This window comes from Excalfactoria chinensis, chromosome 17 (genome assembly GCF_039878825.1).
Source record: "Excalfactoria chinensis isolate bCotChi1 chromosome 17, bCotChi1.hap2, whole genome shotgun sequence".
Lineage (NCBI taxonomy): Eukaryota > Metazoa > Chordata > Aves > Galliformes > Phasianidae > Excalfactoria > Excalfactoria chinensis.
In genome coordinates, this window is record NC_092841.1 from 4,895,629 (window position 1) to 4,923,288 (window position 27,660).

General features: G+C 39.1%; 1 protein-coding gene across 1 annotated transcript in view; it reads right to left on the reverse strand.

The window, feature by feature from the left end:
• CA10 (carbonic anhydrase 10) overlaps positions 1-27,660 on the reverse strand; it is a 130,514-nt gene that overhangs the window by 78,674 nt on the left and 24,180 nt on the right. Inside the window, exon 3 of the mRNA XM_072351973.1 lies at positions 21,913-21,987. Within this exon, the coding sequence (XP_072208074.1) occupies positions 21,913-21,987 (75 nt within the window). The remainder of the gene's footprint in view (positions 1-21,912; positions 21,988-27,660) is intronic.

Below are 27,660 nucleotides of genomic sequence, written 5' to 3' on the forward strand. Positions count from 1 at the left end.
ACACAGGAACTTCTTTATGGGGAATGAATCTGAGAAACTGCCTCCAATTCAAGCGATGAAAAAATGTTTTTAAATATAAACTGATAAAATGAACAAATACATTGGAGTCAGTCAGAAATCATGGGTGAATACCGTGGTGACCTGAATGATCAGAGTCATCATTTAAATGTGTGCTGTCTCAAAGGGATGAAAAGCCCCAAATATCATTTTATTTTAAAGATCTCTCCTTAAAGAGTCCCTCAGGGATCTTCTTCTTGCAGGGCTACAGACAAACAGACACGTGGAAGTAGCTTTCACCTTTCCTCCCCCCCCCAAAAAAAAAACAGGACTGAAAAATTGAGCTGTTTGTTACAGTTTGTTTTGCTGTCACACCCATAAACAGGATAAGATGATTAGGCAAATTCATTGACGTTCCATCAAATGTTAATTAACATGGCTTTGTAGATATAATTGAACCGGGAAATCCCTCAATATCCTGTTGGAGGAAAAAGGAAATACTGATCAGTAGGTGCTTATCATCCCCAAGGTGTCTGCTTCTGGTCACGGTCCATAGCAGAAGATGAAGTCTAGGTGAAACAGTGAAATTCTTTCCGTGTTTCATTAAGATTGGAACTTCCTCTTGGAGTTTGCTCCATTTCTAAGAGCGCGGATTTTCTGAATTTAAGTTACTCCAGAGTCTGTGAGTTTAAATAAGGGGAGTCGACTTATTAATGCAGCAGTTCCTTGTTTATACATCTAAGCATTAACATCAGCCTTGGCAACAGCATAAAACACAATCAAATTGTATTTGTGCAGTGATTATTCTTGTCCCGTGTAATTACTGGTCCCTCAGATAAAATCTCAAGCTACTTTATTGAAGCTGGGAATTGAAACCACAGAGAGAATCGGCTATCTATGTACATCAATAAAGCGGTCCATTAATTATTTCCACCTACTCAACTTGAGGAAAATTACCATACTAATGCCTCTGGGTAACCACATGACCTGCTCTGCTTCTACATAAAAGCCAAACGTAAAGTCATAAAGGCTCTGAGAGATAAATCGGGGGCACTAAAGAAATGACAGCATAGAACAGCATTCATGGAAGAAATTGGTCACAGAAATCTCCCGACTGCATTAACATCAGACAGTATCACAATGCCTTCAAACTTAAGAACTGAAAGTATTCCGATTTCTTTTCAACAAGCAGGAAGTCAATAGCTGAAATATATGACCAAGAATCAGACAGCATCTCATTATTCAAAATGTGATGAAAAAAAAAAATAAAAAAAAATCACCAATAAATCTTGAAACATTTCAAAAAGTCAAGACTGTAAAGAGGTCAACAGCAGCAGATCATATATTGGTAGTTTCAGACGGGTCTGTTCAAATGCCATCTTCCTTGATAGAATCCCTCGAAGGATTCCCAATGGCAGAAACATTTCACAGCTGCATTGGCAATCCAAGGGGGAAAAAACAACAGAAGGGGCACATAAGGGGTTAAGATTCCCGAAATACAGTTTCTTTGCAGAAGTATTTATTTTCTGCTGTACATTTAATACTGACACCCTGCAATACCTTCTCAATTTACCTTTTAAATCGTAGCTGCTCAATTCTGCCTAATTAAGCATTTTCTTCAATTATAAGGGCAATGTCTGAGAAGAGGTATTTAGTAATCACAATTAGTGACCTCTTTTGCTTATTTTCATAAAAATATTTGGGATACCAGCATAGAAAACAGCATTATTTTCTTTGTTACACTGATTAAAGCAGACTGATTTACATTCATAAACTATGCTAACCATAAAATAAACAGCAGTTACACTACAGTACATAATTGGATTTTATATGGCACAATGTGGTCAGTGAATGCATACAATAAAGCTGTAGAATCAGATGGTACTTTAATCTTTCCTGAAAAACAGATCAGCTGCTTATAGGTGATTGTCACATCTCTTGTGAATCTGTAGGCAGAGTCCTATCCAGGTCCAAGACTGAGCAACTCCAGGGCTAATCTCCATAGTCCCACTAGGGCCATTGGAACCCCCGCTTTGGCAAATGCAGACAGAATAAAGGACAGCTTGATTTTAAGGAGGTATCTTTAAAAGTAATCTTTTCTCTTAATGTTTCTTTATCTTTCACTTTTCTGATTGTGTCGGTTCTATTTCTGTAAAACCGGAGACTTTTGCTACTGAAACGAAGCACTGAGCTGGGTGAGAGGAGGAGGTAGAGGAGGTAAGGCGTTAAAGAAGATCCAGGGAAAAAGGGAAGAAAACTTCAGATAGGTGAAATTGGGACACAGGAGAAAGTTGGTTGGAGAAAGTAATTTGAAACATTGTTTTAAGAAGAGGTGAAAGTCTGCTTATCCAGCAGATAGCTTGAGCTCTGTTCTGTAGATTCAGCTTTATTTTAATGTCTGTGGGATATTATCGATCTTTTTGATGAAAACTATAAATGAAAGAAGGAGCATAAAACATTATAAAAGACAGCATTTATTCTACCAAAAAATGCTCTTTCTGGAGTGCTAGGTATGTCAGTGCTTCACAGCAGACTGTTGCTAAAACATAGCTCCAGTAGTAAGTCATAAGTTAACTATTTCTTGCCAAATTCACTACATGTCTGCATCTGTTAGAGCTGTATTTGTTTGTTGGTGTGAACATAATGAGCTTCACATTCTGAAACTGCAGGGCTTTATTGGACTCATTTTGGAGGAGGCTGGCACTTTGCCTTTAGAGTAATATGTAAGGAACATCCAGTAAGAGTTAACTCCTCCTAATCTCTAACACATTTGTGTATTACTGCCTCTTGAGAATTACTTGTACCTATGTACTGCTTTCCCACAAGGCTCCTCCAGCTAATGACAGCAAGTAGTGCAGAAATGTCCTGGCTCTGCTGACTTGCAAAGACAAGTGATGAGCAGGCACAGAGTTCACCACTAAGTGCTGAGGCCCTTATCTGTAATGACAGTTCAAGACAGTAACACTGTCTTCTATGCTGTCTTATTTTCTAGAGTAATCACATTTCTCTGACCCCATTCCACAGGGCTCTGGCCCTGCCTGGGGATGCTGCTTACATACTGAGATTACCAAAGCTCTAACTTTGTTCTCAGAAGGGCCAGAAGTCCTTAGGACAGCTGAATGGATGCACTCACCAGCTGAAAAAGTCTGGGGAAATACCGATCTCTTAGAAGTCTAACATGCTGCCAAGCCACAACTCTGAGCAGATCCATTACTACAGAGTGTTTTGGGATGCCAAGGAACCTTGGCCTCTCATTAGCTACTACCTCAGACAATTCAGTTAACTGCTGTCCAGGAAATGTTATTCTACTACGTGATCTACTACTGAACGTTTTCCTCACTGCAGTTGCATTGATGAATCCAGTCACTGCTTTCTTGATAGCACATTCTACTTGCAGCATGTGGCACACAGCCTCTGCAGACAGGTTTCTGCTGCTGTGAACTGAAGCCAGTTTGAGTTACCTTGGAAAGCCAGAGTGCATGAAGAAAAATTTCACTCTTCAGCTCAAACATTCCTGGTTGCTTCTCCTGAGCTGTTTGTGCAAGCAGCAGACACAGAAAAATCTTAGGAAAGACTGTACAAAGTCTTAGAAAAGTCTGATTCAGGGTGAACTTGGCTACATGGGAGCCCCATTACTATGGGTCTTACAGAGGACAGCCCCTCTTACTGTATTTTCCCTTCCTTGAGAATAAGGGTTGTTTTTTTACTGCTCTCTACATTTGACTAACTCTTTATGTAGGAATTACTGTCTGAGATGTGAGTGGATTCCTGATTGTGAGGTTATTCTTCTGGCTGATGCCACAGTATCTGATTTCTGTATTCTGCATGTGCACCAAGGGACAAATAAGCTGCATAGGAAATGTAATGGTTTTCTATCCAACAAATCCCTGTATCTTCAATCAGCTGAATGTCAAATGGTAACTAATATAGTAAACGTAAGGCTGGTCATTGGTGGCTTAATCTTCAGAAATGCTGAAATGCATTCTCTGAGTTCTCTGACATCAGGGAAAATACAAAAGTTATGAAAGGTCACTGGCACCACTTACATAACCAGAAAATTCAGTCAGCATGGTGCCCTGTCCAGGAAAATCCTATACAAACATAAATTCTGAGTGCCTGCTTAAAAAAGAAAAACTGCATTGGTACAAATTGATCCCCAAGAAACCAGAGAAGAACGTAATGATTCTTCGTTCTCAAATGGCTGAAATATGCACCAAAAGCTGGGGGGCCTCTCACCTCACATTACATACACTTCCTCCTCAAATTCCACACTTCTCTTTGCTTGTCAAACCTGAGAAAGTGAGTTTATCCACAGACCCATGGCCTCCTATAGCAAACACAAGGCAAGTGCTTCTGTTTATTCAAGGTTTTGCATATCCATCATTCAAACAACTTTCCTTTATGGAGTTGCTATTAGAGGGAACTGTTATACTATTAGATTAATTGCCATGTGTTGCTCAAATACACCCCAGCTTCATTAATGACAAGGTCATATTTCAAACCTTTCAGCCTGCTAATGCATTCCATTTTGAATTCTGCAGTGATCCCGAGCTTCCAAACAACCTTGCTGAGCGCGCTGAGGCTGCTTTTGAGATGCAGCAAATGAAACTGAGCTCTGCTGTCAGCGAGAAAACATTTTGCAAATATATTGGTTTTCACAAGGCTATGAAGATTCTTAGATACTCACCTAAATGTGTATTTAATGACACTAGTAAGCATTTTCTTATTTACTTTGAAATTTCTGTATTTGTAGTCAAATAGAGAACAATGTTCTACAGCACTCGCATCAGACAGGCTAACTAGGGAGGCCCACAGAGAGATTTTCATACCACTCCATCCCCCATTCCATCCCTCTGCCAAATAAAAAAAGGAGGAAAAAAGGAAATCTAAAATGATGAGTGGGAAAGCAAATAGATTTGCTGGGCATTGCTTGGGAGTGGAGAAGGAAATAACTCAAAGGAAAAAGGGCTGGATGTGAAGAGAATAGATGTGGGCAGGAATCTATGAAGCAGTGCAGGGGCAAGGTGTGAAGTATGGGGGCAGTGAGTAAAAGAGCGGGGTATGCAGAGATCCACTGCCCTGCTACACATTCCAGGGTAAAAAGGGACAGATCCAGCCTGTAGGGGCTGGAGTGAGCTGAATATATCACATGATACAGATCTTCTCTCTCTTGTCTCCACTCTCATTTCTTTTGCTGGCTAAATTTTAAATCAAGTCTGTAAAAAGCAGGTAAATCCATGCATGTGTCATGTGTCATATTTGTAAACATCACAGTCACTACATCTTTGGTGGTAAGAAATCTAAGTATTTAAGTCAGGGCATGTGTGATTTTCTTTACATTTGAAATCATTGAGGAAAGAGCCTTTCAAATGCTGCAATGACTGATAAAAGTCAGAAGTGGAGGGTTGAACAATTCCAGCTCATTGTCATAACTGCAGCTCGGATTAGCCACCAGAGGGCAGATGGTGCGTTCCGCCAGGGTCCGTTCTGAGCCCGGGATCTGCAATGGGCAGGACCCAATTGGTGCTTCCTCCAAGTTCAGCATCTTCAGTCTCCTTGTACAGGAAGCTTGGGTTGGGTGTGGGAGATCGGGCCAACAGTTCTATAAACAAGGAACCAGAGTAGGGGGAGCTTGCAGACTGCACAACAAGGCAGGACTGTGCAGCACAGCTATGTCCCAGCTGCTGGCAGGAGGCCCATAGTGACATGATGGAGCATCAGGTCAGAGAGCAGACCCAGGATTATTTGAAAACAGCTCAAGGAGACCATCAGCATTTCTTGCCATGGCTTACAGCAATTGATTTCAGCTCGTGAAAAAGGGCAGTAGCAAATACATTGCACGTGTGAGCAATGTAGCAGTGTGCAAGCATCGTCCATCCTGCAAGGTAACTGCTCCACCTTGAGAGGCACCACAGCAGCACCTGCTAAGTTCTTCCAGAGCAGTGCAGAGAGAACTCAGAAGTCTGACGCACAGAATGTAAAATTATCAAACCTCTCACAGGCACAAAGACCATAATCTCCTTCCTGATGTGTCACAGGGAGAACAGAGGGCCCGTAGCTCTGGAATGCTCCCGACAGCCTATTTCTCTCTGCCAGGGACTGTAACAGCTCAGAAGGAATGAGCATCAATTGCTTCCAGGGGAGACGTGTAAAAGATAATGTATGTTGCCTTTTTGGCAGCAAAGATTGGCCAGAAGATAGTGCCTTGGAGGCTTTATTACTTGTGACCTTCACACAGAACCAAATACATCTTATTTTCTGAATTATTCCAGCCTGTGGATAAAGCATTTCATGGTCTTTCTGGTAGTATAAGAAAAATCACACCTTCCTCGAGAAAGAGGTTTAGGAAGAAAGATGTTAAATGATGCTCAGAATTTGCTCTATCAAGTGAGGTTATTGTGCTCTTTGAATCTGTTGTAGCTTACACAGAAATAAGTGGGAAGCACTACTTTCAGAGCAACCTATGAATATTTAGAAATCAGAATAGAAACAGAGTACTCATGGACATATGCCCAGCTGAACTTGTCAGCTAAAGCTCCGATGTCACAGCTTGTAACTCTTCATACCTGGTTTTCTTTCTGAAGCAAAAATTTTTTGAGTGAAGTTCCCACTTGATATTTATGCTGAATTCATTTAAAAAGCGTAATGAGTAGATGCTCTGTGTACCAACATAGAAAGTGCTTTTGCCAAAAGGTCACGTAGAACAACAACTTGTTCCCCACAAATGACCAGAGTCTCCCTGAGTACACCAGCCCAGCCTTGGTACTAGCAGAAAAAGCACAGCTCGTTTTAAACACAAATTATATTAGCTGAATACATTTACTGTTAGTTGATGTGATTTCAGTTTGCTCTTTCTGTGAAAATGAACACAAATTGTTATTCATGAACATAAGGTTTATTTTTGTACAATAGCCTTTTGTGCTTTAGATATATGGCAATGTGCTTTAGCATTCAGCACTTTGAGTAGGAGCACTACTCAGAAGGCTTAGGAAGCACAGATTAGCCATCTTTAGTGTTCTTGCTTCTGTTTGAACTTCCCCTAGCACAAAGCTACCAAAGCTAAGTCGGTGATCATAAATCCTATTAAACTGCCATGTACAAATATCCATTCACCACAGATGAAGTTTACTCTCAACAAATTTTTCCAGTACCTTCTGCCCAAATAAAGAACAGTAAATACCAGGCTTATAATCAAAATTGTATTTCTTCCTGGTTTAATTAACTGAGTCTCAGCACTGGCCTGGGCAGACAGGGGATGACTTCTTGGGACGACAGGACAAACATATTTCTTTTCTTCTAAGAAAGCTTTCTATTTTCACCTCACAATACTCACAACAGGTTTCCTGCCTAGGCTTTAGGAAGGCCATTCTGAGAGTAAAATCCATTGAGTTCCTAGCCTGCTTTTCCAGCAGCTGTAGAAATGTCGTACAGCTGTAGTGATACACGCTGAAACAAGAATCCCAATGATTTGCATTCATTTTATCAGAGGAGCAACGGTGGTTTAGCAGCCATAAGCTGCGTGCAACAACTAACCTTAATCCAGTCTGTGTGCCTTTTTGCTTTAACGGGAAAGTCTGAGCGAGTTACAGGAAAACAGAGAGGAAAGTTCTTGTTTCCAAATTCTTTTCAAAGTAGAAAGTTGAATGTGAATCACAAGAGCTGGCAATACATAAAATAAAAAAGTCCCTTGGCTAGCATTAGGAACAATGTCTTCATAAAGTTCTAACTGAACCAATCAGAACAACTTCAGCTGCTTAATTGTGGTGATAGAGAAACAGGGCGAAGTTTGAGTCTCACAGCTTGGTAATTGTCATCGGAAGCTTCACCTACATCAATAGTGATGCTTTTCCTTTGTTCTGCACTATTAGCTGTTGTCAGCAAGGGCAGCTGATACATCTATTATGCTTCTGAAGGAAAGCAGCAGAGCAATATAATGACAATTCCTGGAACACTCATCACTAGGCTACTACCTAATGTACAAGAAGAGCATTCATTTATTTTCTGTAACATTAACTGTGGCCAATTTTGTTGGAAAATGGTCTCTATACATCACTGCTTGGGACTTAGCCCAATGATTTGCTCCCCAGTCTTGAGATGCCATTACTTTCTGCTATTTTTGCATTTAGACATGAGATATTTCAATACCATAACCAGGGTCGGTGTTCTTGTTACTCCACTGAGTTTCTATGATTGTGGTTCTTGAGTAATAATCACTTTAGAAACCACAGTGTGATTTCAATGACAACATTTGCTACTTCTGTTTGAAGACTTTACCAGCTTCAAAAGGAAATGATTTGAGTGGGGAATTTTTCTTGTCAAAAAAAGAAGCAGTAGCTAAAAGTATTGGCCCTTTGCAGGAAAGTTTTAATTGTGGAGATGGTCATCCTGCAGGTTGACATCCTTCTTTGCTTCTCTGCATGTTTCAGTAACCTCCAATTAGTTGTCTAGTGATGTTTGCTTCAGGAAAGCCATACTTAATGGAGTTAGCTTTCCTGTTGGGCTATTTTTTTTTGTTAAAATGCAGGCAGTGTTTGCAGTTAAGTGCTTCCTGGAGTTGTCTATACATTCTGAATACACATCACCTGCCAAAAGATACTAAATAAATTATCCTCATGTATTTTGAAATTTATGTTTTATGTCTTTTATAATCTCTGCAATTCCCATTTAATTTTGACTTATACAATCAACGTGGACATGGTATTTTAAGCAGAGGAGATACTTGCAGGGGAGTGAGGAACATGTTTTTGCTCACACAGCTGAGCCTCCTCATTTCCAGCTTCTCCTTCAAAAAATACATTGCAATTTGCAGGATGAAAAACTCCATAAACTGTAACCTCTGGGAAATTTCTTCTCTGATATCATCTGAAGTTTCCCGCTGCTAGCATTGGTGGAAGGACTTTGTGATGCATTTTAAATCAAAAGTTCTTAAGAAAGATCTGGGTAAAGCAGTTCAGATGGACTGCCTAATGGACAAGTCTACAGCTGCCCTCACAGACCTGCCTGGGCATATCCTGTGATTATAAACCTTCCAGTTCTTTGGAACAATGAGGAAGCAGTTTTTGCAGCACTTCATTAAGCTCTTTTCCCCCAAGGTGACCTGTCCTCATAACTTTTCAAAAGTCTGAAAACACTCTACAACTCATTAAGCTGATGAACCTCTGTCCGCAATCAGAATCCAAAAGAGATTATGGATGATAGACGACTGTAGATAGCACGTCTGCTGTTTGCTCTCATACTTCAAAACACAGCTTCTAATTCAGCTGTCCTATCTAAACTCTGGTAAAAATGGCCCATATCTTCACATGCATCCTTCTAACTACCAGTTCTACCTCTTGTCTGAAGTATTCCAGGAGGAGAATAAGTTGTGATGCCAAGTGTGGGGGGAAGGGGAATCTCAGCATCTCTGATTTGGGCATAAACTAGCTAGGCTTGTTGGAGTGTCTTCTTCATTACCAGAATGAATATTCTCTCTTAAATGCTAACAAAATCTGTCATTTTCACCTGCTTGCTATTTACTGTCTACATTATGCTAGTTAAAATTAACAGTACAACTGATTTGCAGTTTATCGTGTAATACTTGCATACAGACCTGTCAGTTTTTCACATTAAGATACTTTTACCCTTTTCAAAACACATTCAGGCTGACTACTAATTCTTCAGTCTTTGACTTCATGGGCAGCATAAACTTTTAAATGGTAATTGAGTCATCTTTTGATGAACTGAAAGGGAGAGCAAAGTATGGAGTTGCCAACAGCATACCGCTGTTTGCTCAGCAGTAAAGTTTATGGAGTAGTGCTTTGTTCAGACAAATTATTAGGTTCAGTACAGGTGGTAGGTGGATGACACAGTCATGATGTACAGAAAATCCATACCCATTATCTAGCAGCATCTTCTGGCCTTGAGATCTGTGAATTTACAGCTGACTAGGAGCTGTGGCCAGCACTGACACTCAGCATGGAGTCTGTGCCTGTCCTGTGGAGGAAGAAGACCTGCTGGTAGAAAAGCTTGACAGGAGTGTCTGTTACCACTGAGAGGCTGTTGGTATTTTGTTTCTTTCTTTCTTTTTTTCTTTTTCTTTTTTTTTAGTTATTTTGGACTTTCTGGACAACATTACAATTTAGAGTATTCATGGAGGCATGAGGGCTTTCTGTGTGTCCCCCCACTGCAAGCACCATTTTCTCCTTCATTAGTGAAGTCCTTGAGCTACTTATTCTTTAGTTTCTAAATTGAGTGTTTCTAGATCATTCATAATTAAATAGAACCCAACTTGCTGCCAGCATTTAGATCACTGGCAAACGTAGCCTCTACCGAAAACATCCTGTTGCAGCCTATTTGTAATTAAGTTTTCTCTTTCCATTTTTGAAATAGTGCTTGCATTAGCACTCCTCATTCTGTTCTCAAATTCTGAACAAACACTTTATCACCTGCTGGTATTTTTTTCTGGTCAATCTTTTATTTTGAATGTCACCAAAAGTGACTTGAAAACTTCACGAAAACTTGAAAATCTGCTCCCCTGAGGGGTTCTGACTTTGGATTAGGAAATGCTGCCAACTTGGCCATTTTCCGCTGTTAAAACTCCTGACAAAATCATGGGAGAAAAGAAAGAAGTAACTTTATGAAAAAGATTCTGAGCTGGTCAGGCTCAATTAAACTAATAGAATTGTTCTGACTTAAAAAGTAAGGGCTTGATTCTCTACTACTTTCTGTTTTTAAAATATATCCAACTTAGCATTAACCATCTGATGTTTTTAGATGAATTGCCAAATCCCCAGCTGGCGGTACTTGATGGCCATATAGCATAAATACCTTTCCTTCTTACTTGATACTTAAGAGATCTGGGGTTTCTATTCATCTGACAGAAATCTCATTGCATTCATGTATTGTGCTGTGCTTTATAATCCCCCCTTGTCCTCAGCAGACCTGGAGCCAAAATCAGCCCTACAGATCCTGAAAAAACTGCACTTCTTCACACTCAGCCTTGTCTGGTATTTCACCTGGTGGTACCGAGGAACCAAATGGTTGTGGCATCTGCTCTTTACTTGGATTTCACACACTCCAGATGACAGGAATTACTTTCAAAAGGCAAAGTAAAAGGTTAGCATCTATTGTGGCAAAACGCAGCCACGCGGGACTTTTACATGCCTTTCTTACCCCAAATGCATTTCTGAACGATCTATAGTTCCAAATAACTTTTAAACCAAATCTCCCTCAAACTTGGTGTGTGAGCTCCTCATGCAATGAGGCAGGCCCTTGCTGTATACAATAATGCATTTAACTGACAACTTCATTTCTTTCTTTCTGTTGAGATTAAAAAGAAATATAAAAAATGCATGCTTTCCTGTAGGTTTTTGATAATACCATTTATCTTATTCTGATTCTCCTGATAGTTTGCAGTGCTTCCAGAGTTCACATTTCAAAGAATTTTTCAGTAATTCAGTCTCCCTTTGGGTACCACAGTCCGGCCTTAATTCACCTCTCCGAAACATGGCCAAGGATTCTGAAGAGCAGCAGAGATTTATTTCAGTATAGGTAAAGGTGGGATGAGCAGCATCAGGCTGCCTCCACATTCAGCAGTTCTGCAAGGCTGGGCAATGCTCTACCTTGTCTAGGAAACTTGGCCACAGGTTGCACTGAATGTGCTATGTTCCCCAAGCACTTCTTTCTCATCTGAGAATCAAATTTGTCAATGGCAGGGGGGAAACCTTCATTGTCCCTTCCTTCTTCCTGGAATGAGAGATGGCACAGGGAGTGCTAGCAGCAAATGGCACAGACAGGGTCAGGTTTGTTGTAAATGAGGATGAGACCTTTGCTATGTCTAGAAAAGCACTGACCGCAGTACTAATGTTCTTAGGAACAAAAGCAGAAATTAATTAGCGTCTTCATTTCTGTGACTAACAGAAATCCTTTTATGGCAGCCTATTCCTCAGATTAAAGTTAATATTGAAAAATTATGCACTGAAAGCGCACGCATACATCATTTATATTATTGCTCAAAAACATGGATTATCCTAAGAACATCATCAAGAAAGCAGTAAGAAATTTAACGTGTTCTAACACTGTACACTAATTAAACTGTTTAGTGCAGAGATCAGCATAAATAAGGAATTAGCAAACAATGATGTGAGCATAGGATGATTTGTAATATCGGTCCATTGATGCACTGAGCTCAGATACTGTAATTTGATTGGCAGCGCTTTATTAAGTTTTGGCAGCATTTAAGTAGACTGGGAGTGCTGTTATGAAGCTCAAGCACATTAATCCAAGCTCCAGCTCTCATTAATACTGATGAGTGAAGGCAGTTAATTGAATTATGTATGAAGTACTGCTGATTAAATAATATTTCACTCCTTGCTATAGAATTAACTCTGCTTTATTAACAGCCACTGTTGTCTCTAACAGTGAATGTCAGAGGGACCTTTTCTCAGCAATCCTCTTTTATTTTTTTAACCATCTGCTCAGGTTGCTTATGTGTTTTAATCATTTTTTCCTATCATATTCCACTTGTGCAGGTGTGAAAATCTGTAATAGTGCTTTCAAAGTCTTGGTGTCATACAGCAGAACTTTTATTCCCTCACAGAAAAGCTTTAACTTCACGATTCATTTTTTCTCATTGACAATTGAAAAAGTATTCGGCAAATTGTAAAACCACATACTTTTGGTGCCATTTTATGAGTGAAATACAACACTGAGTGTTAGTTTTATTGTGTTGTTAATTTAACTTCTTTACATCATTCTGAAGTGTTGCAACATAGAACCAGGGACACACTGATGGAGGGGAAGGAAAAATTCATACACAGAATCGAAAGAAAATGCAAAGCATGGGCTCAGAAAATAAACTGACATCCTCCCAGGAGCTCTGCTGAACAACTACAAGAACTACTGTCTTCACAAGTTGGCAGATGTTTACAATTAATCTCAAAGAAAATACACCTGAAAGAGATCTCTGCTCTTTAGCTGTTCAAAGACAACATGGCGAAACCTAATTAGGAAAGTGGCAATGGTTTCTAAAGAACAAGGAAAGCCTCAGTGTCGTCAAGAGACAGGAGTTACTCTGGATTGTATTGTCAGGAAGCCAAATTTCAGTGTTCTCCTTCATCCTTTGCAAAGAGAAGCTATGAGTTGGTAAAATACTGAAATTATGTTTGCTGAAATAGTATAAAGCACACACATTGAAGGACATGGAAAGCAATATGCAAAGCGGAGAAAGTCACAGCTTCTAATTAGAGATAAGCACTTTTAAAGTATGCAATGTTGGAGGTCTGATGAAGAGCGATCTTATTTTCAAAGCAGAAGACACGCAGCCCTTTTCATGATCAGCCTTGGAATATTCTAAGACCCAGCTTTCAGATGATGGTCCTATTCCTGGACATATTCAAAGCTTTCAGTGAAATGAAAGTCAGTTGCTGTCAGTTTGTGAGTCTGGCTTAGATGTTAAGGATGAAGTTATAACATCCTATCACTGGAAGCAGTTGGGTAAAAAATTCTTTCATTAAATTGAAGTAAAATGGCTCTGTATGTTTTTAACAACAGAACATTCCTATTACTGTGGTTAGAGCAGACATGATGGACAGACAGTAGGACAAATCAGAAAAAGGAGGACAGGTCAGGAACAGCATGTCCATATTGTGCAAGAGATCACAAAAGTTAGATGCCATTTTCACCATGATTCAGCAACGCAAGTTAGCATGCACTTAATCCAAAGTTCTTTCTAGCTGCTGTAACTAAAGTTAGAGCTCCCAGTGAAGGATAAGAATGCCAGCCGCAGACTTAGCTCTGGATGCTATGGCTGTGAGCAATGGTTCTATGCAAAATTAGTTTTTGCTTGGACTGAAATAGATGGGAATTTTATTTAGTAAAAACAGTAAGCCCAGAATTTAACAAAACTGGCAGCTAAATCCAAGAACATATGTCCAATTTACTGTGTGGGCAAGGCATTTCTACAGAAGTCTAAAAATAAGTTGTTGTGTGTGCTTTCTGGAGGTGGGAGTGACCTTCTGGAGATACTCGAGCTTTTAGGGATCATCTTCAACAGGAAATCAATCACCTACAGAGTTTGCCATGTTCTGTAGGTATTTCTGCTTCTAAATTTAGAGTTCGTGGAACTCTTCTCAATTTTTACATCAGATTTTCCCAACAGGTGTTGGATTCTGGACTCCGCCACAACCAAGTTAATGTTAATATGAGGTATAGAAATAAAAACTGAGGAGGAAAACTGACTATCCTTCTGTTTCCTTGTGCATCAAAAGTATGAGTAAGACTGGTAAATAACTCCCATTCTAATTTCTGTTTTCAAGAGGATTATAGATTGATTATAAATAAAATGTGTTCCTTGTTTAGAAAGCCATAAAACCATGATAATTTATTTGTGCGTTTTCATGCAGAAATGCCACTTAGTATTCAAGGAGCAATTTATTCATCTCCACACATAAATTAAGCCTCATCTTATCTTATCTTATCACATAATTTACATCTGCTGTTCTTCAAATACTAGATTAATTTCTTACACAGATTTGTTATTTTCTTCTGTTGTTACACAGATGTAGGTCCTACCTAAAAAATGCTACAGATAATGTTTCCTATATCAAACACCCGAGTGTATGTATGTCTGCATGCAGCGCGACTGCAGAGCCATACAGTAAAGCAGGTAGGACTGAGATGGAACATGAAAAAAGCCAGACACCCAATATCAGCATGAATAGAACAATTAAATTGTTAAGAGTTAGCGAAATCTAATATTGTGACCTTCTCCTCTTTTCCTTGGTATTTTGGCTTGCCCTGGGCATTGGCTGGGTGTTTTTGAAGGTTTGGGCTATTTCGGATGAAGAAAATAGCAGAAGCAGAATTCCGTCACTTATTAATGCAGTACCTAAATATAGTTACTTGTGCTTATTCACTGGATCAGGCAGGTTGATGAGCTGCACCAGGTGGCTGAATGCTGCTGCTGAAGCAATGAGCACTGAGGGGCACTAAGAAATTCTGCCTGAGCTCATAGATGGACTAGACTGAGGTCTGATTGTTTCTGCTAAGCTTTGCAGTGAATTCAGACTTGAGGAACAAATATATATATAATATATATCCTATATATGCATATATAGGATATGGTATGTCAGGGAGAGAACATAAAATCAAGTGGCATTGTGAGAAGATTATCTATAGCCTTTTGGAGCTGAGTTGCTAAGTGCCATCTTGGGGTCACTGGAAATGCCTACCAGGAAGTGAAGGAGTGGTAAAATCATCAGCCTGAGAGATTCCTCTGAAAAGGACATCTGAAGCTGGTTCTATGTGTTACACTTCTGCTGTAAAAGGAAAGTGCATCTCTAAAACATGAAGGTGTCTGCATGCTTAACACTGCAATATGGAGGACCTCTGCGCTGTTCAAGACAGTTTGAAATTACATCAGTAAAAAGTGTTTTTAATCACAGCAGAATGTATGCTGGGCTTGACTGCTCCGTGCACTGTTCTGGCAGTAAGCTGGATATAAAAGCAAACATATTGAGCCATGGAGCAGGCAATTTGGAGGTGAGTGGAGCTTTCCATTACTGGCACACAGAAGGGCAGCTCTCGTGCCACTCCTCTCGCCTTTACTACAGAAATGTGTGACTAAAACATTCATTTATGGTCTCTATGCAAACAGCGTGGCTTTTCAAAGCTATTCTTTCTGCATAAGTGCCAGGACTGTGCAAAACACAAAGAACAACCCACCACCCCTTCTTATCCCTCAGACTCATTGTTTGAAGCCTGGTCTTATTCCAAGATTTAGTGCACTATTTCTCTACAAAGGTAAATCTAACACAAAGAGTAACATTCTGTTGTTTAATGCAGTTTGGGAAACGTGACTAGTAAGCAAAAATATATCTGTTAAACAGTTTTGAATGTATTTCCTTATTAAAGTCAGCTAACATTATTTCAACAGCTTTGTATTTTAAGACTCTGCAACTAAGAATCCCCTCTGCTCCAATTATGATCATCTTGCTCCACAAAATTCTCACTGTAAATATATGGTCCAGCAATGGCAGTATCTATAAAGTAGTGGACAGTGTCTTTATGTACATTATGCATGAAAACCAATGCAAGCTCATATTGCAGAACAAGGTCAAGCAGGAAATTGAAAATTAAATGCCAGTATCTCAGTAACAGCTTCCCTGAAGGACACATTAGAGTCAGGTTACCAGAAATCTTCCCAGAAAGAGGCAAGAAGCAAGCACACCTTTCACTTGAAACCATTTCATTTGCCCTTACTGCTACATAGCAGTCATTTCACTTTCTTGTAATTTCATTTCTTCTAGATTTCCATTTAATATGTGGTAGAGTTTTGAGGACAGGAACTTATCTCATACTTTACCCTGCCCAACCCCTAAAAGAATAAACAGACAACACTCTTGAAGGGACTAAAGTTCTGAACTGAAGATGACTCACACGCTTTGGAACTTTGCAGACATAATTACAACCATTCTCAGGCTGATTGTACCATACTGAATGATACAGTAGGTGCCTACTGGGTCATCCTATCTCATTGCCTGAACAAGATGGATTCTTAATTCTCAGAACTTCTGTGTATTTTAATCACTTAGCTCCTTGTGTTTGTCCAGTTGTTCGCATCTTAAATCACATATAAAGAGTTTCTTGTTTTGGCCATCAGTCTTAAAAAGCCATTGGGACTCAGGCTGCTAAACCAGTTCTGAAAGGGAAAACTGTAAGACAAAATTACCCTGTTTTAAATGGGACTTTCTAACACAAGAAGTGTTGTTTATGAAAGAGAGTCATTTTTCAGTATTTTAAAATATTCATGTCCTGGAGCTGCCTCATCTTCTTCTTTGCAATTTAGTGCTGATTTAGAGTTTTGACTCAAAACCCTCACAAATCTTTAGTGCTTATTATACTTGATTCAAATAACCAAAGTCCTCTTGATTTGATGTAAAAAGCTTGGAAAGTTTCCATTATCTTCAACAAATATTATTTGTAGCCCTGTACTCATGCTCAGCTATATATGCGTCTGCTTGAATGTACTATTAATTCAAAGAAGACTATAGGGAGAGTAGCTTCAGAATCAGCAACAAAGGAGAAGCAACGAAAGGGAGACAGAAACCTGAGAGTCATTAATACAGGAGAAAAGATTCATTTATTTCAATTCAATTTTGCCACTTTAATCACTACTTTTCCTTTGGTCCTTTCCAGAATTCCAACACTGTGATTACATTGACTACGAAATGTAGGAAGAGAATCTTATCTCCACTTGCAAATCACACTTACTTTCACATCTCAGCAAAAACACCATCTTCATTTTTCTTTTTAGCCCCTTAACTATTATTTTATTTAGAACTAGCCATAGGAATTTCATGAAAAGCGTAGAACAAGTTGGAATACGGTGTTTAAAAGTCTTTCCTAAAAATGAAACTGCACTGAATAGCGTGCTTAACTGGGAAGTTATATCCAAACAACTGACAGAATAACGTGACTATGGCCCTGAGCCACAGCCTGTTGGAGTTGAGCAGAAGGACTTGATTTAATTGATTTCACCAGGCTCTGAAGTGAGGCACCATCTTCTTACCATATACTCTGGAATCAAAAAGGCCCAAGTTCAGCCTCAAAGCAATATGTCCATAAACATAAAGTTACAATGAGCAATAAAATCTTGAGAGACTAGTTTCTCCATTACTTTAATTTATATTCTTGTTAGCCAATTTAAAATGCACATTAAAGTACCAGGTAATTCTTAAGATGACAGTATCTGAATAATAGAGCCTGGTGTGGCCGTGCAATGCAAGCATTTCAGCCAAACCCTATTAAACTTCAGACATCTATTTCCTCTTTATTTTAAGAAAGCCTAATTTAGAAGTGAGAAGAAGAGCTGTTTGAAGATGACTGACTGCTGGATAGGAAAATCTAAATGGAAACAGAACTCACTCTTGGCAAATGGCCTAATGTGCAATAGTGAACAGCAGTAACCAGCAGTGTGGTGATTAGGCAGACTAGCCTGATGACACAGGCATCTATCTTGTTATTTCATTCTCCCATGTCTGCCTACTATTACCTTGAACTCGGCTTTTCTATGTTTATTTACATCTCACTTAACATTTGTAAAATGATTTCTCTGTGTGGAGATCTTCAGCATCCACTGAAGTCCCTATAAATGAAACTCCTGATTATTAAAGAGATACAGAAAATAAATCAGACGTTATTAAGTGATCCTAAAAAAATTACCCCTGTGTAGTGGGAATGCCAAATCACAGCTTAGAGAAGTGATGGAGCACTTGGTGGGAAGGCAGGGCCCCCCGGGGTGGTGGGGCGCAGGTTGCTGTAGCTTAGGGCATTGCTACTCTGCTCCCACTCCTGTGCTTTCCATTGTGTTACACCCGTTTTGGGGGGCAGTGCTTAGCAGTGCTGCTCCGGGGTGCCAAATGAATGGCTTTCTGTGTGACCTGCTTATTTTCTGCTACATATTTCATGTTTACTGAAAGGCTGTAATGTTGTCTACGGGCACTTGTGAAATATAGCGATGCCATTTGCACAGCTGTAGTTAACGACCTGTCAGGTTTCCCATTATGATGTTATGCTGTTATTTCCAGGGTTTATGTCCTGACTATAAAGTTGGTGACTGCTTGGTCTGGAAACACTAATGCATTTTCATGCATTTTGGTAATACAAAATGAAAAAGTGTTCCAATATAAAACCACACTCTATTCAGAAAGGAAGAAGGGGTAACTCTAAGTAATATTTTCATTAGAAGAAAAAAAAACACCTGATCAATAACATTCAGAAAGCTTCCTATTTTGGTCAAAGTTGTTAATTCTAATGTGATTTACAGCTCTAAAGAAGATCACCAGGTAGCTGGAAATGCATTAAGTAGGTGACTTTGCTTTAAGGTGAATTTATTTGTGTAAGACATAGTAAATGTCTTGGTGAGTGCAAATAGCATGAGCCCAGAAATAAGATGGTGCCACAATGCTGTGTAATAGCTGTATTTCAATATGTGTAATCAACAGCAGTGAAGCTTCTCCAAATAATCAGTCTACATATTCTTAGTCAAGCAGACACAACAAAAAGCTGAGGATGGATTTTGTTCCTGAGTATGTTCAGGGGATGCGTGGTTCAGTGAGTTCACAACTGATCCTTTTAGAGAGGCGTTACATGAGGAGGGAATTTTCACTGAGTATAAATGAGTGGTTGTAGATTATCAAGTCAATAGCAATCCCATAATTGAAGAGCCTGAGTAACTCTACAAATACATGCACGTAGTATTTTTGGAAATAAAACTCTTGCAAGATTGGGTAGATTTTATATTACAGATCTGATTCTGTATTTACAAATTAAAACAGTCTGTAAAGATGAAGTACTTCCACACTGCACAATGGATCTAGCTTTAGGTAACAGCATCATTTCCTGTTCTTTTTGACCTATTCCTCCATTAGGCAAGAGACTGGATCTCACAGGGAAGTTCTTATAAGAAACACTAAATTCTTCACTGGCAACAAGTAACAGGTGTGCTACAGCAGGCAATATGCAGTGCAGTCGTGTGATCTGAGTTCACAAAAGTTTATTTTCCTTGTAGATAAGTGTGTGTCTGCAACTACTATATTTTATTCCATATGACTTGGCAAATCCTACCCCCGTGGCACTAAACTGCACCAGTAAGATGTATGAACTGCTGTATTAATTTGAACTCCTCAGTGGTGCTGGGTCTGTCAGCCTTGTAGTAGTTGGGAGTAATCTTCCCAAAGACGCTCTCACAGAAATAAGAATTGTATTCCTGTGCATTAGAAACTGTAACTTTTAAGATATACTCCTCTTCAAAGTGCTTTACAAGAGTGTTTTTGTAAGTAGCATAATGATAGGAGGAGTGTAAAGTACTCATTAATTTTATTTCAGTGTTAAAATTAGCTCCTAGTTCAGCTTCCCTGTACTATTTTATAGGAAAAAAAAAATAATTGTAAGCAAAGAAAAGCTGAACAATTGAGTCCCTTCCATGATAAAACCATTCTGCTACAGAAGAACACAATTAACATAGAAACACACTGTTCCTTCTCAGTGACTTCTTTCTCCACTGGGAAACTGTGCATTATTAACTTAGAGAACTGAGAAGTACTTTGGATCTCTGAGACTGAGCGGCCACTGATTCTTCCATTAGATTTCTTTGTGCTTCTGTTTTCTTCCTTTAGTGCGCAGATATCACCAAAATCCCTATTGCCAAAGGGTGACATGAGCTGCTGATATTGTGTGAAGAGCAGCCTGTCAAGGCCTAAGATGAGATAAACTACTTGAATATCCCATCACATATACTCGGCAGCACCAATGTGCAGAAGCATTGCTGCTCAGCACTTAAAATTGTTCTGAACAGTCCTTCAGAATAAGGAAGGTTTTATAAGCTTTCAGTTATGCCTTAGCACCACAGTTTCAACTGCTTTTATATTTAGCAGCATGTCAAGAACAGAATAAACCTTATCCTGTATATACCAGGTCTATACTTAGATTTCCTGGCTTTACTTTTAGGTCACAGTGAAGAACCTAAGGAAAAAAGAAAAGCCTCCCTAGTATTAGCCTCATTGTTCAGAGCAAACCCTGAAAACCCTGATGAGAAGGTTAAGGTCCCGCACAGCAATGATCCTGATTCAAAAAATGAGTTAAAACTAAACACTTTAAGAAGATGTGCTGAACTTGGAATGATGAAACCTTGAAAGACAACAGGATGGTTTTTGGCTTTTCACTTCCAAACACTTCAAAGTGGGCTGGCATGATATTTAAAAACATTACATTTGCAGAAAAGCAGTTACTAAGTGACAGTAATTTTAGTCCTTTGGGGTTCTGTAATGCATGTAGAATGCCACTGTGCATGAGAACAGATGTTTTGAATACTTCTCTTTGCCCTCCTGTGGGAGGGTATAAATAGCAACAACTATTTCTTAAATGTCCTTAGAACTAGAAGCCATCCATGCAAATTGTGATAGCCTTTACCAAGCACAGCTGTCATAAAAAAATTACTGTTACTTAATTGTTCTTTCTTACAACCCATAATAGTGTTACTGTAAGGTAAATCAATTTCATCAAGAAGCAACTGGAATGACTTCTTCCCCAAATGCAGACATCTGACCTAACAGTAAAGTGTGAGGAGCAGTAACTGACAGGGATCTGCAGAGTGCTGCCTTGAAGGTCGCTCTTCCATACTAGCACATTCCTGGAGCAGATGGGAGGATATTGCTTGTGTCTTAGTAGGAGGAGCAGGAAAGTTACGAGGCAGCTGGTAACACAGCAAGATGCATCGTGCTATTCAGCCCAGTATGGGTTATAAAGGGAAGGGCTGACCTTTGCAGTACCTGTCTGTGGCTAGAAATAGAGAGGAGATAACTTCCATCATCTGGTTTTGTCAGTACAATAAAGGGAAGTCTGAGGCACTTCTGTTACATACAGTTTTTGCTCTGCCGATGGTAGCTGCAAATTAGGAGCAGCTGGAGGGAACACACAAATCAACCAGGAAAGGTAATTAGGCTATTGATAGGGAAGATCTGAGTTCCATGTTTTAATCACATTGCTTTCAGAACACGCTTCTTAAATCTGTAGAGATAGGATTGTCTAAAAGTGCTGTGTTATTTTGTATGATACTGCTTTTCCAACCCATGTGCCTCATTTCTGTATGTAGAGCACAGTTTCACAAAGTAGAAAGATGTTAACTTTACTGAGAGAGAACAGGACTGACTTCAAAGCGATTTATCTTTCCTTGAAAACATCTCCATGATTTTTGAAGGAAACATATTTATAATTATTTTCTAGCCTTCATTGCAGTGTGCTTTGGAGTTCTGGTGTACTTCACATCTTTGCAATGTATTAAATAACAAAACCAAAGATTCCTTCCCCTCAAGCCAACTATTCTTACTCCACTGAAAGATTATCTAAGAAAAGCTGGGATTTCCACATTGCACTTACCTGGAACGAAGCTTCCCTGGACCACCTCCTTATATGCCCACCAGCCCTCATGGATTTTTGGTGAGTTTTGTTGAGCTGGAAATAAACACACCATAAAATTAAGGTAGAGCACAGGAAACTCATAATTACAAGAACTTTGGAGACTCTAAGTAGGATATCATCTTCAACAGAGGAGTCATTCTTCAAGTTCCTAAACAATATCTTTTCAATTAAGTGTGTATCTTGGAGCCCCTTCTCTCTGTTTCTCAGGCAGTAAAATGTGACTTCTGAAGAAGTGATCACTGAACTTCAGATAAAAGGTGAGGCTTTGTAAACTTGATTATTCATATGTCAACTTTAAATTCAGTATAGGATAAAAGTGCAGATAAAATGAGTGAACTCCATGCACAGTTGTCAGTATCTGAGCCTGAATTTGTGGGATGAATCATTTTTCCCCCCTTCCTTTGTGAGGTTCTCCAGTAATCTCTCACTTTGAACAGGAAGAAATGACAGTGAACTATAGGCCATAGCTGTGTTTGTATGTTTCTCCTATCACACAACATGCTCTGAGTTTCAGAAAGAGAACAGGAATTCATAACTCCTTGCTTTACAAGTGGTGACCTGCACCATAATGCTCAGGCAGGGAGATAAAGGTTTTCTCAACATCCCACCCTCAGGTTATTTTCTACCACCATCATCCTGGTGTTAACCTGTGTCTGACGTGCAACTCTATAGCACAGTGCAGTGAATCAATGAGAGCTTTTGTGACCAATATTCTGAAAGTCATATGGATTAAAATCGAAGCTCTGGAGATTGGTACTGTCACTTAAGTAACTTCTCTAAACTTCCTGAGCTAAGAGTGGAAAGGACTTGATTTATATAGATGTTACTTCCCTTCATCCTGAGGGAAATGGGCACTGGTGCAAATATAGTGTTTAAAATATAAAATGGTAACAGAAAAACATACAAGATAATTGTTTCAAAGGGTGTGCAGACATACAGTAAGAGACACACTCAGGTCAGAGCCAATAAGCAAATGCCTCAACTTCACATGCTTGAATTTCCATGTTTAGAGCCATCTTTTCCTTGAATTATAGAAAGCTCAGCTATCTTCTCTATCACTAGCTTAATTCCCTTAATTTGATTTCTTTAATTAGATACTTTCAATCCTTTTGCCAGGTCCAAGAGTTTTTAACATAAATCCGCAGCTATGAACGATGTGAGGTTTAGCAGCCTTCTGCTGCAGTTTCATTGTACACAGAAGGCACAATTACCCTGGGAAAAGTTCCAGCAACATAATAAAAATTGTTGTTGTCATTAAAACTTACAAAGGGAATGTGACATTGAGACTAAAAGATGAGGATGGCTACATACTGTTCTATCAGTAACAAAACAATATTTATGATTTAACTAACTGCGAATTGCAGAAACAGAGGTAAAGCTGAAGTTAATTAAACATACTGAGAAAAGGACCAATGCTATCTGCTGACCAGAAATTCAGACACTCATGGAATGGGTACATGTGGATGTAGAAATTCCCTTGTGGTACTCATGCTTGTTCCATTAATTGGTTGGTGACACGTTAAACTGAAAGGACTGTCACACTGTGTACTCTTTACAGCTTGCAGAGGACATTACCTTCATTCAATGTTTATATCTCTGTCTAGAGAACTCCAGCTGTCTGGCTTTGGACTGCACTATGCAAACACTTGGAGAATGGCAAATCCCAAGCCACAATTCTGAACATCTGAGCAGCAAAATATTCAGACCCAGACTGAACTGTAGGGTTGGTTTTGTTTTTTGGGGGGTTTTATGTTGTATTTCTCAGAAAATGAAACTGCATTAAAATCAACCCTTTAGTAACATGCACAGCTAAAGCTGCTACACCCAACCAGAGGCAGCTGCATCTTAGAAAAGAGTGAAGTTTGTGTGCAGATGCAGGCAGGGTGAGAAAGGCTGAGCACTTCCAAATGCAACTGCTTGCTGTCAGCTTGTGTAGAAACTGATACTATAGAAAAAAGTATCAGCTCTCCCATTCTGTGGCCAATCTAAATGATACATTTCAGGTCCAGAAAAAAACAAAAGATACCCAATAGTCAGAATTCAAATTAAACCAAAATCAGGAGGCACCAGCTCTGTAGTTCTGCTTTGCTGTACTATGCCAACATTTAGTAAGGCTAATTCCAAAAGCAGTATCAGGAAAACTAAGATTTTTGGTATATATTTTTTTTCAAATCTGTTGCATTAATATGAAAACAAAGATTGTATGAGGAAAGAAAATTAGGTTATCAAAGCTTCGTGCTAAATTATTGAATGTCTGTGCAATCACTTTAACTATCAGACAAGAGCATGACCTGCCATTGCTCTGCACTTTCCATAGATAGTAGATCCTTCTCTCTTCAATATATACATAAAAACGAAACATAAAGAAGGAATACAGTAAGCTGAACTGCCTTCCCACAGCCTAAGATAAGGTGAGAGCACTTGTGGGTTACTGCTGCTTCACAGAAAACAGAGGCCACTGAGAAAGTCAAGGAGAAAAGCATGTAGTTGTTCTGAGAGAGGAGCTGGGCAGGCAAAGCCCAGTGCCATGCTCTTGTTTGAACCTTAAGCCCTGTTTTATACCAGTTCAAGCAAAACGTTTGCAAAAATAGTACAGGAGGACTGAACACAGACTTCTACTCTGCTGTTTGTGTGATATCCAGCTTGGTGCACTGATGGATCCTGCAGGACTTTCCTTAGAAGCTTTCCTTAGGAAGGAGATCTATAAAGCTCTCATTTCTCTGGGAGCAGACAGAGAAGGGACTGCTAAGGGCAGGAAGGAGTGAACATCTTCTGAGAACTTTTCCTGACCTATTACATCCATCAGTCTTAGAATGTAGACAAAAAGTCCAATCAGAAGAGTAAAAAAAGCTGTTCCCTATTTCTGAAATAAACCCACACTTAGATTAGTAATGGAACAAAGGAATACAAAATTAGAATTAACAGACATATGGACAGTCCTTGCTGGGAATCCTATCTGGGCCACTTACACCTGATGCATATACAACACAGGGTCTGTACAATTGGTGTATGAATGCCCATCTGACAGAAAGGCACTGTGCCTGGCTAAGCAGGTTCAACCTTATGGCTCTGGAATTATTGCCAAGGAAAAGTATTCTTCATATCTGCCATCTCATGGCACTGCTAATGAAAAAAATTCTATCAGCTTCCTTCTTATTTGAGTTAAAGGAGAACTATTGTACATCTCATTGCAATTCTGCTTGAGTACCATAACCAGAGACAGGCGTCCTTTTTTGAGGGTTCTGATGTTCTTGTGTTTCTAACAGAACAGTGAGGCTCCTACATGGCAGCTCCTTTGTTTTAGCATGAGCTGTCACATAAGACACTAAGGAGGAAAAAAGGTATAGAAACCAGTTCTGTATGGGAAGGTGTTCAGTATCTAAATAAATAAATAAATAAATAAAAATCATTTCTGATACTTCAGAGACTTATATTTTTATTATTTGTTTAAAAATACCCAGGGTAGGAAACTGTATAGAATACTTACATACCTTTGGATTCTAAGAAATGCTGCTGGTTCTATAAGGCATTGAAATAAACAGGTCCATCTGAAGAGACTCTTTGCTGACTGAGCAGAGTACAGTGAGCTCTGCAGCAGCTGTGTTAGCCCCAGCAATGTATTCTGCCACTGACAGAGACAGTCCCAAACACCACATTTGTCTAAAGTGCTAAAGGTTATTGAAATGACCTCCATTTGCAATAGTGTTCTCTCCTCAGTACGGAAATCACTAGGATCTGAGATTAGTAGTTGTGCTGATATAACAGTGTTATGTCAGATCTATTTCAGCGCAGCTGCTGTAGATGAGACAGGATATTTATTCAGAGCAGATATAGCATGTTGCTTTCATTTTTTTCGGGTTATTGGAGATGTATCTTACTGTGGAGCATAAAATTAAAGGCTAAACCCTGCAAGATGTCAAGTATTTAGTGACTTCCATCCATAGGGGAACTGTGCCATACAGCAGCATAAAAATATGCTGTAGATGCAAATGCCAGAAGATGCGAGTGCCACAGACTCATCGGTGAACTGTCTGGCTTAGAGGTTAAAATGTAGGCTTGTAATTCAAAGAGAAGTTGTCTTTAGTAAAACTACTTTAAAATCCTCGAAGATAACTTTGTCTCAGAAGCCAGGTACCAGAACACAGGTTCTGTGACATCTGCATAAGATTTGCATCTTGTTGGAAGCTAGTGCTAATATAGAAAATGCAATAATTAATATGAAAAAACCTCACAGTAACCGTGCCCATTTGGAAGATGTAAACAAGTCGTTCAACAATTAGTTATCTACCTTCTATTCTTAAACAAACAATAGGTTTGTTGGTGATGCCTTTCACAACCAAGCACAAGCCAGCAGCATCCTGCCAGACCTCAGTTCTCCATTCCCTTCACCATCATTCCACAGGGATGAAAAATGTGGAGAGTCAGACTCACTGAGGGTAGAGAAAAGCCTTTCTGTATTTGAATGTATTGATCTGAACTCCTCTGCCTGCTATGTTATTCACTTTGTGTGCTTCTTTCATATCTGAGGGGTTTTGCTTTTGATGATGCGATCAGCATTGCTCTGGCACTAAATAATAAAAAACATTTTTAGCACTGTTACCCCACTTCCACAGTTATGAGATTAAAAAGAAAGTGGTGTGATTTCATAATAAACACAGTGCAAGGCATTAATTTATTGCTAGTAATTAAAATCAGATGCTTTTGCAGTGGTTCAGAAGACCATGTGATATAATAGAAAATTGGCCTTACAGAGAACAGTGCAGGATGTGGTTGTTTGTTTTTTATTCTATCTTTTTTTTCATGTAAGTAGAAATTTAATGCTTTTGCTAAAGTCCATTTCCAAAAATTACACAATTATGTTTTGTAATGATTTTGAATTATTAGTTACTACACTTGTACAGTGTTGATCCCAAGAATGGGTTGCCCAAACTTGGGAGACAATACAGAGTTTCTCAGTCTAAACCATCATTATGACATTGCAAATCATACAAGTACCAGCTTTTGGCTCATACCAACAAATGCCTCTTAAAGCAAATGGAATACACATGTATGAAGTGGACCAGACAGCAGGAAAACTAAGCAGGTGCAATTAGCTTAAGGTTCAGCCTTCTATAATTAATGTTCACTTTGTTTAAAACAAGTCTCTACATAATGCAGCTATTATTTAAGATGTTTTATGCAGCCTTTTTATATTAAAAAGGCTACACACACTTCAGGCAGTATATAAAGCATCATTTATAATTGAATACTTACAGGACAAGAAAGGTTAGCTTGCTTATGAATACTACAGCCTACATTGAATGCATCACCATATGAGGAGAGAGGAAAAAGAAAACAAAGGATTATAAAGGGATCAGTAAACAAAATGCTTTCATCAGCTATGCCAGATATTTTTTCTTTCTGGATAACGTTTCGCTCAGAAAACATGCAAATGCTCTTTCATTAAGTTAATACTTTCCAATTCCATAAATCCTTCTTCCACCATCCCCATGTGTAAAAGCTCTCACTGCTGTTGTGAATTCCAAACAGTATTCAACAGAAGCAAAACGGACGTGACCTGTTTTTATCATGTCTGAGGGCAAAAGCAAAGCACTACCATGGGAACTCTGCAATGGCACAGAGACTTGACTGCTCTCTGTACTTTCTACTTCTTGTAATTTTGTGTTCTGATCTGACTACAATTAAAATCATGGGCTAAAGGGTGAG